The sequence below is a fragment of the Oreochromis niloticus genome, linkage group LG3, assembly GCF_001858045.2.
Source record: "Oreochromis niloticus isolate F11D_XX linkage group LG3, O_niloticus_UMD_NMBU, whole genome shotgun sequence".
NCBI lineage: Eukaryota > Metazoa > Chordata > Actinopteri > Cichliformes > Cichlidae > Oreochromis > Oreochromis niloticus.
The window spans coordinates 10,194,769-10,203,558 of record NC_031967.2 but is presented as its reverse complement, the minus strand read 5'-3'; the positions used below and the strand labels follow the sequence as shown (position 1 = coordinate 10,203,558).

The 8,790-nt window shown below is 41.5% G+C and overlaps 2 protein-coding genes across 3 annotated transcripts; one reads left to right on the top strand and one right to left on the bottom strand.

Annotated features, from left to right (window-relative positions):
* Window positions 1-1,550: 1,550 nt before the first annotated feature.
* Window positions 1,551-6,113, top strand: badb (BCL2 associated agonist of cell death b). Its single transcript, XM_003452417.4, has 4 exons — window positions 1,551-1,721; window positions 2,387-2,533; window positions 3,561-3,781; window positions 3,889-6,113. The coding sequence occupies exons 2-4, from the start codon at window positions 2,395-2,397 to the stop codon at window positions 4,003-4,005; spliced, it is 477 nt and encodes a 158-aa protein (XP_003452465.1). The 5' UTR covers window positions 1,551-1,721; window positions 2,387-2,394; the 3' UTR covers window positions 4,006-6,113.
* Window positions 6,114-6,156: 43 nt separating this feature from the next.
* Window positions 6,157-8,683, bottom strand: zgc:101765 (glyoxal reductase). Of its 2 annotated transcripts, none has more exons than XM_003452418.5 (6): window positions 8,523-8,683; window positions 7,890-8,175; window positions 7,573-7,718; window positions 7,263-7,402; window positions 7,021-7,179; window positions 6,157-6,938 (listed from the first exon to the last, which is right to left on the bottom strand). In XM_003452418.5, exons 2-6 carry the CDS (start codon window positions 8,132-8,134, stop codon window positions 6,759-6,761), a joined length of 870 nt encoding a protein of 289 aa, XP_003452466.1. In that variant the 5' UTR covers window positions 8,135-8,175; window positions 8,523-8,683; the 3' UTR covers window positions 6,157-6,758. The 2 variants fall into 2 exon arrangements, with proteins under 2 accessions (XP_003452466.1, XP_005468121.1); XM_005468064.4 differs by having other exon boundaries at window positions 6,335-6,938; window positions 7,890-8,186; window positions 8,524-8,681.
* Window positions 8,684-8,790: the final 107 nt, after the last annotated feature.

Genomic DNA, 8,790 nt, shown 5'->3' with positions numbered 1-8,790 from the left:
TCATAAGAAGGCTACTGTCTGAGGACCTAAAAACCTGACTTGTAGACCTGGAGTGGAGCAATTTAATAAAGGTAAGGCCACACTTTAAGGCCATAAAAGTCAGATTCAGATTTATAAAATGAAATCTAAACTTGACAAGCAGCCAGTGTAAAAGTTTTAAAAGTTGGGTAATGTGTGAAAATTTATGAGCGAGTTTAGAGGCTTTGCAGTGTTTTTGGACAGAGTCTGCCTAAATGCTTTAATCAGCGAGGAAAACAGTGAGTCAGCGAAACTCACTTCTGTCCAATGACAGTGATGCTGAGGTGAGTTATTGAGGATATCCTGAACTTTTACAATGTTAGATCCACTTAAAAGAAAGTTTCACTAGTGCCGGCTAGCATCAGCTAAAAGCAGACAGAAGACTCAGACATTTAGCAAATAAACTCTCATGAGACATAAATATGTAAGCAAACTTTTTATCATAGGAAAAGGGTCTTTTTTTTCTTTTTTAGGACACTCAAAACTAACATTAGCGGGCATGTTAGCTTATATCCAGTTGCTCTTGTCATTTAGCCAGCTGTCTGATGATGGGAGGGTCACATGTTTAATCTGCTGATGATAATTACTGACAACAATATTGGGAATGAATAAGCATATTCATCCATCTATAGTAATGAGCTCTGGATAGCAACCAAAAGAATTAAGTTGTGGAGAAATTATATCTATCCACTCATTTCTCCCCGGATAAGCTGGAAGAGGTGTCAGATAAGTGGTAGAAAATAGATGGATGGATGGATTTTTATGTAGGTGACCTCAGTTCAGGATATAAAGCTCGAGGTGGGGTGGATGATGTTTTATCCAGATGCCAGTGTGTTGTCTCTTTCCTTCAGTTACGTTGTATCCTTTCTTTAAATTTTCTTTCTCAGATGATAAAACATAGGTATGATCCTTCTTGTATTGAGTCTATAAAAAAAGGCTAAAAGGCCAACAAGTTCTCTTCTCCTTTGCCTTTGGCGTACCAGCTATGTGGCTGGTCTCTAGCCACATATATAAAACACAATTAGCCGGGATGACAATCTCAGCCACTGTATTAAAGATGGCGGAGAAAGATGGCAGCTTCCACAAACCGTATCCTGCTCATAAGTATTTTCAGTGGCATAATTCTAAGTTAATAAGAAGGCATCAATTTGTTAGGAGATGTAATTACACACTAATAAATGTATATTATATGAGTGCAGCATATTTTTTTTCTATTAAACTAAATAAAAAACAAAAAACAAATAACGACTGACTGTAACTTTAAGAGGCTATATTAGTAAAATCCTCTTAGTCTAAATTGCAGTACTTTTAATTTAAGAGCATTTTTTATGCAACCTCGGTATTTTTTATTGTGTAAGATTGTAAAAGCGGGACTCTTAAATATAAAGTTGTATTATGCAATTTATCAACTCCAACTACAGCTGTTGAAAAAATGTGGCGGCTGTTCGTGTTAATTGGTACTGCGCATCTACGCTGTATATTACGGTAAGCCGGTGAGACAAACAAAGCCACAGCCCAGTCCTAGCTCGCAACAGTGACGTCAGCGCGCCGCTGCGGTGCAGTGACGCGCGGCGATTGGGTGAGCGCGGAGCTAAACTGTGCAGTAGAGTAAAAAGACAAGACGCGGACAACAACAGCTGCGACCGTATGAAGCAAACTAAAGACACACTCGCACTTTTGAGCCTCACACGATAAAGATTCGGGTAAGGAGTCATTTTTTGTGGAGTCATTTCCTTACAAACGCTGCTAGCTAAGGTTGGCCGGAGCAGCTTCCGCCCTTAAGGAACTTTCTTTTGTCCTCTTCAGTCAACAACAAAACAAGCGAGAGAGTGTGTTTACCGAAGAAGAAGGTGTATTGGTTAATTTAGCAACAGTCAAGGATCAAGTCCTTAATAACACCAAATACAGGCCCGTGTTGTCAAAACAAGTCTGGTATCATGCGGGTAGTTAAAGTGAAATACCTTTGGACCGGCCAGTTTCAGGGACATTAAAAAGAAAGATATAGCCCGCTGGGTGTGCTGTGTGGCTGCTTCACCGATACAATGAATGATCCCATTTTACGAGTCTTAGGTGTATTTACACATAATTGGGTAATGTGTTATATCACAATAAAATTGCACAATTGCAATATAGCAACTTTTTACAGTGCAGTCTTCTGTTGGAATAAGATGTAAAAAAAAAAAAAATCAGTTTACCATTGTGGGTTTTTTTCTATATCTGCTTGAAAGGTCAAAGGCAGAGCAACGCCAGTATTAACCTGCTGTGGTCATAACAACATTGATCTGTTATGTGCATGCACTTAAGGACACACTGTCATTTTTTAACCGTTTTTGTTGTTCATATTTCCAACACCACCCTATCTCTCCAGATGTCAGGATGGCTGCAAACTTCACAATTTCAGACAGTGAATCGGAGACATCAGAGGAGGTAGGGGAAGAAGAAAACCAACAGCCAGCAGGACAAGATCAAGAAAGCAAGCCCCAGACACTTGCCCTTCCTGTAATCAAAACGACAGGTAGGAACACAAAACAAATTGTCTGATATACGGTGGTATAGCCAACCCCTTTAGACCGTATCAAGACTTGAAATTGTGCATAATTAGATTTGTGGATTAGTGATAACTCCCCAGCTCACACATTCAGATATGGTCACATTGCACCCGGTTTCCAAAACAACAGCCAAGGCCACAATGCCAGGCTTGAGGCTTTCAGACGATCTCCCACAAACCAGAGGGTGACATCGCTGTGGCTTCCTCTTTCTGTTATGTACAGTTTGAATCACGAGGTAGAACTGGGGGGGGAAGCAAGGTGTGTCCTTATTACAGTATGATATTAATTTTGGTAAGCAAACAAAAAATAGACTTAAAACACACTTGCTGAAAAGCTGATTGGTTTGTTTGTGTCTTTTAGTACAACCCAACCAGTGGAACGCACTTGGCATGAGGGGTGCAATTATGTGAACAGATTAAAACACTGGTTTTTTTTGTATATGGTTGTAAACATGTTTGTAGCTGCAGTATTTATTTTTTTTAACTGTACTTTAAGAGGGGAAGCTGTTGGGACTTGTGCACTGGCTTTACCGTTCAGCCCTGGATGTTGCACCTTGTTGTATGCTGTGCAGTAACTGAGCAGAAGTTCTGTTGGCAAAACATATATTGGAGCATACGTGACCACAGCCTGCTCTAGATGAGATCCCCCCACCCCTTTATTTAGCCATTTATTGGCTGTATCGGTAGACAAATTTAGAATCTATCCTTTCTCATTATTTTTCTTGAGATGCATTCTGGGATGGGACATTAAAATGAGGTTGCATTGTAAGCTAACCTGTTTTGCATTTTGAATGGCTTCATTCAAAGCACTATAGGGGGATGTTTTGGCTCTTTTTACCGTGCAGCTAAAAAGAGCCACAATAACAGTCGCTAGTCGCAGAGACAACTAATGATTTAAATTCCTCTATTCCTACATTATTCTTTATTTCCTCCTTTCTATCTGCCTTACATTAAAACAATCTAAACCTGTCTCACTTTTCCTTTTTCCATGTAGGTGCTGGAAGGCTCAGGCTAAACTCAGAGTCCCACACTTCCTCAGTTGCCAGGGATGAGGACCTCATGGCTAGAGGGGAGGATGAGGTCTGTACTCCCACAGAGGGAGACCCATTCAGGCGAAGGTCAAAGTCAGCTCCCCCTGCTCTGTGGGCTGCCAAGAAGTACGGCCAGAAGCTTCGACGGATGAGTGACGAGTTTGACAGCCTACTAGATAAAGGGGTAAGAATGGGAGTGGGTCAATGTTTAAATTAGTTCTTTTGAAAAAAAGATGAAAAGATGGTGATGATAGGTTGCTAACTTGACATTATTCCTCTTTCACTGTGCAGGAGATGAAGCTCAAGAAGCTGCACCACTCTAAAACCTGGTGGAGCTACCTCTTTAGTCACCAAGAGACTGAAGGAGAGAACAACCATCTTGAAAACCACAACCAACGCACTGAGTAAGCACTGAGAGAACAAGGATACAAGGTCCGGAGGAGCGGATTGGGGAAACTGTAGCCGAGAGACAATATTTAAGATCAGAACAAGACTGAAGAGGATTTGGCTCGATCAAAAAGAGTGGGACGCTAAGTGGGACGTGCAGTAAAAAGCAAAAAAGTACATGTTCAGTGAGTCCCATCATAGTCATGCCATTTTATATGTCATTGTCAACTACCTTTAAATAGATCTTTTGTACTCGTGTTGAGTGTGGTGTAAACAATGTTGTTGGGAAGTCCACTGTAGGACAGGTGGTGATGAGGAGGAACTGCTGCCTGAATCCTGCAAAACGGATAAAAAGATGGGCCGAGAGAGGGGCTATAATCCCTTCTAAACACACAAACAAAGCCTTGTTTAGTAGTAGAAGAGGCGCTCGGTTTAAAGACGCTTAGCATTACAGTTGTCTCTCACATCGACATTGTACGATGTGCTGTGTATGGAGAGAGGAATAACACCTGACTACTGAAGGCCACATTGAATGCTGTTAGATTTTTTTTCCCTTCCTGCTTTCCTCATTGTCATGAGGAAATCTCCAGAAGCTGTTCGTGTTTGATTTGCACGCTCATTTTGTGCCAAAATGATCTGCCGGCAACAGGAGACAGTACTTTTTTTTTGCATTCAGTTTAGGCCTCTTCTTAAACAACTGTACTCAAATATCATCTGCTTTATATCACAAATTTATCCAAAAAAAGAAAAGAAAACTCTTTTACAAGGACAATCTCTGATGCAGAAGTAATATCTTTTTTGTAAAACTTCAGGGATAATAGCTGAGGGCGTTAAACAGTAAGGCACAATCCAATATGAATATGTTTTTAAAGCCTTGGACGAGCATTAAAAAACAATTGAAATTTTATGTGTAAATATTTTAACATTTTATGAAATGGTAAAGGGTGGGGAGGGGTGGGGGGTGAGTAAGGTGGTTTAGCCAGATTTTATTAACAAGGTTACCGCGCTGTTAAGCTCGGCTAACATAGCAATAGGCAGTGTACAATCCATGGCTGTTGTGATAAATGTTGCGTGCTGAGCTCTCGGTGCATGGATGAATACAGAGTCCAGTCATATTAAAAATGAGGGATTTCCACTTGCTTTTTGCTTGAAGGATTTTCAGGAGAAATCCAGTCCTGATGTTTTGTTTTTAATCAGTTTAAATGTGAGTTGATCACTTTGACCTGTAAGGGGATGTGAATAAAATAGGCTCATAAACTCTCATGCCTTAGCTTTAGAAGTGCTGATCTGATCCTAGCTTTGCTGGTGTTTTTTAGGCACGTAAGGCACATAATATATATACTTTATGGAAATTCTAACTAAGAGCAAAGATCAGCATTTCTGTGCAGCTCGGTAAACATGAGTAGGCTACTTGTGGCTTGTTTATAAATACGTGATTGCTGAAAATGGTAGTGGGTTTGTTCAAGTTGTCTTATTCTTCCTTCCTCTCGACTTGTAGCGTTGAGTTGTGAAGTGCTCGGGTGTGCAGGCATTTATATGGTTTTCAAATTCAAATTGAAAAAAAATATATATACGTATATAAATATAATATATAGCTTGGTTTTTAATCTGAGAATTCAAGACAATCAAACGGTGGCCACTTGATATGATAGTCATCCTGTTCTACCATCCGTTTGGCCATGACTGGTCATTTGTCAAATTTAAACTACTTCCCATTATAAAAAATGCAAGAAGCAAGAAAAGCAAGAAATAGCATTTTGCATTTTAACATGTCAGACCCATATTATCCAATTGCAGAGAGTGCACACACAGTTTTGAGAACTCTGGGTCAGATTATGAAGCTTTACTCTGTTGAAAATAAAGATCAGATGGAATTTAAATGGATTTAATGTTGCAAAGAACTGCCTTGAACATGCTGTGACGCCGCATAGCCAGCCTCGTCTGTTTACCCAATTACCGCCTTAAACTTCACTGCTCGCTTTCACAAGTTACACTCAGAGGAAAAACATAAAGCACAACAATGTCCCGGTGCATTTATTGTCATGAGTTTGTTAAATGACCCACACATACACTATAAAATGGCTGATGTGGAGTTTGGCAGCTCATAGTCATGGTTTTCACTTCAAACATCCGTGACAGAGAACACACCCCAAACCTGCCTGGGCACCTGGATTTTTTGCAACCATCCTTAGTATTACTTGAATCTGGAGATGTGTGTGTGGAGAAAATAAAAATGTAATATTCTTTTTTCTTATTTTGGTTTCTTTTTCAGTTTTAATTTAAATGTATTTTCTCTACAACTGTGAAAACTCTGGTATATGCCGTCCTAAATAAATAATTTTAAGAGAGCTTTTAAAGGTATTTTGTTCTTTTAATAATCTACTACACAGGCTTAGAATTATGTTCAATGGAGATTTCTGGTTAGTCAAAGACATTAAGCAAAGAAAAGGCAAGAGATTATAAAGAATAAGGAGCAACAGTTAAACTGACAGATATGTAAAAGTTTTCGTTATCCGACAACAAAGGGAAGGGTTCTCACTAAGACATGGCTTATGGTTGACAATAAAGTCATGTGATGGGTGACGTTACATAGATTTAGAGTTCATACCACAAAATGCTGTACTTTTGTCTTGAAATTAACCAAGTGTCGACACAAAACTTGTAACAGCTTTAAAAAAAAAAACAACCCAAAAACTCATCCCCCCCCCCAAAAAAAAACAACCACTGTAAAACTAAAGACAAAAAAGGCATCATGGAGGACTCAAGCTGGTGTTTCAGGCGACCCCTGATGGATTCCAGCAGTACTTCTGCCCACAGTCCAAAGCTGATAGTCTGTCCATGTCAGTGTCGCTCAGTGTAAAGTCAAAAAGTCTGGCGTTCTCCTGTATTCGGTCTGCGTTTGATGACTTTGGGAGCACAGCGACACCCTGCTGCACCGCCCACCGCAGCAGCACCTGAGGAGAGGGACAGAAAAACCTTAAAGTGACTGCAATAAAAACAAAAGTATACCCAAGATAGCAAAGCGAGTGGGCTCACTTGTGCAGGGGTGCGTTGGCACTGCTTTGCCACCTCCAGGACCACAGGGTCAGTAATCAGATCTCCTTGGCCTAAGGAGGAATATGCTTGGAAACAGACTCCATACTCCTTACAAACACTCTTCAGCTCTGCTTGGCACAGACGTGGGTGAAACTCTACCTGAAGAACACAAAAAAACCCGTGAGATTTCAAACAGCTGCTAATGTCTCTCCCCGTCCTCCATTCAAACTCCTGCATTGTACCTGTAGAACTGCAGGTGGGACTTTGCAGCTCTGCATCAGTTCTCTCATGTGTGCCACTGTATAGTTGGACACTCCTATGGCCTTCAGCTTCCCCTGGCCATGCAGCTCCTCCAGCATGGCCCAACTCTGAGCTCGGTTTCCTGGGATCAAATATTAATTAGGACCTCATCACCGCTGTTACTCAATGCCTGCTATGTTGCAGTGGAGGAATGAGAGAAGACAGCTTGAATTGTTTTTGTGCAGTTAGTGCAGCAATGAAATATATATCCCTCGAAACACCCGACACAACTGAAAAAAATGTGGAGTCTACCTGGGTTGCTCTGATCAGCCACTGCCAGACCCTGCGTGCCAGGCCAGTGGATCAAATAGAGGTCAATGTAACCCAAGTCCAGCTGAGACAGGCTGTGAAGGGCACCTTCCATAGCCCGCTCACCCTGATCCTTAGGGCCCAACTTACTGAGAAACAGGAAGAGGAACAGGGATCTGAATGAGCAGCGCACCACCTCAAGTCAGCTTTAGTGCCTCCAATGTGTTCTCTTAGAAATCACGTGATGTGATATATCAACTAGTTCAACTGCATGTCTGCAGTAAATAAGACCTCTTATGCTTTAGAACCCTGTGCATCACCTGGTTATGAACACATCCTGTCTGGTCAAGCCGTGCTTGGGCAGGAGCTCCCTCAGGGATCGGCCCAGGTCGGCTTCATTCCGGTAGACGGCTGCACTATCAAAGGCCCGGTAACCCGCAGCCAAGGCGGCATCCACGGCCCGATACACTTCTTCAGAGCCATGCATCTTGTAAGTCCCCAATCCCAGGAGGGGCATTTGAACCCCAGTATTTAGGGTAACAGAGGAGGTGGTGGTGGACGACATCTTGGACTGCACCCTGTTAGGAATAACTGGTTTGCCAACCTCTGTCAAAGACGGATAGAGAAAGTGAGTTTAGCTGGTTTTCTGCTGCCCTTTGTCCCATTTTGTGTGTTACATCACTGGCAAAATAGCTTGAAGGCACTTCCTTAAACTTGGTAATGATATCTTGTTTCACTAGAGACTCTCTGGTGCTTCTCTAACGCAAAATAAGAAATACAAGCAACAAGAAGATGTAAACTAACATAACTAATTTAGCTGGTCACAGTGTATGAGGACACTTCAAGAGCACTTAAAATATTCCGTAGGCAGAAACGTGGACATTACAATGCAGCAAGGGGACGGTATGCTCTATTATATAAACAATTTTACGTGAAAAATATTTCCACCCCACCTTTTTTTTCACCTCAAGTGACTTCTTTAGGAAAGGCGGTGCATACACTGGCAGTGTCCTCTCGGTTATTCACAAGTCAAAGAAATTACTAACAAGTTATAAAGCAAAGGTAACTTCCAGCTGAGCACAGTTTCCCACTACTATCTGCCATATGTGGTCAGCTGACAGTCACGTGACAGTTGGGGCGGTTTTCGCCGTCACCATAGTGACACCTGCTCTGACACTGTGGATTGGAGGAAGATGTGACAGATCTAGCGAATCACAGCAA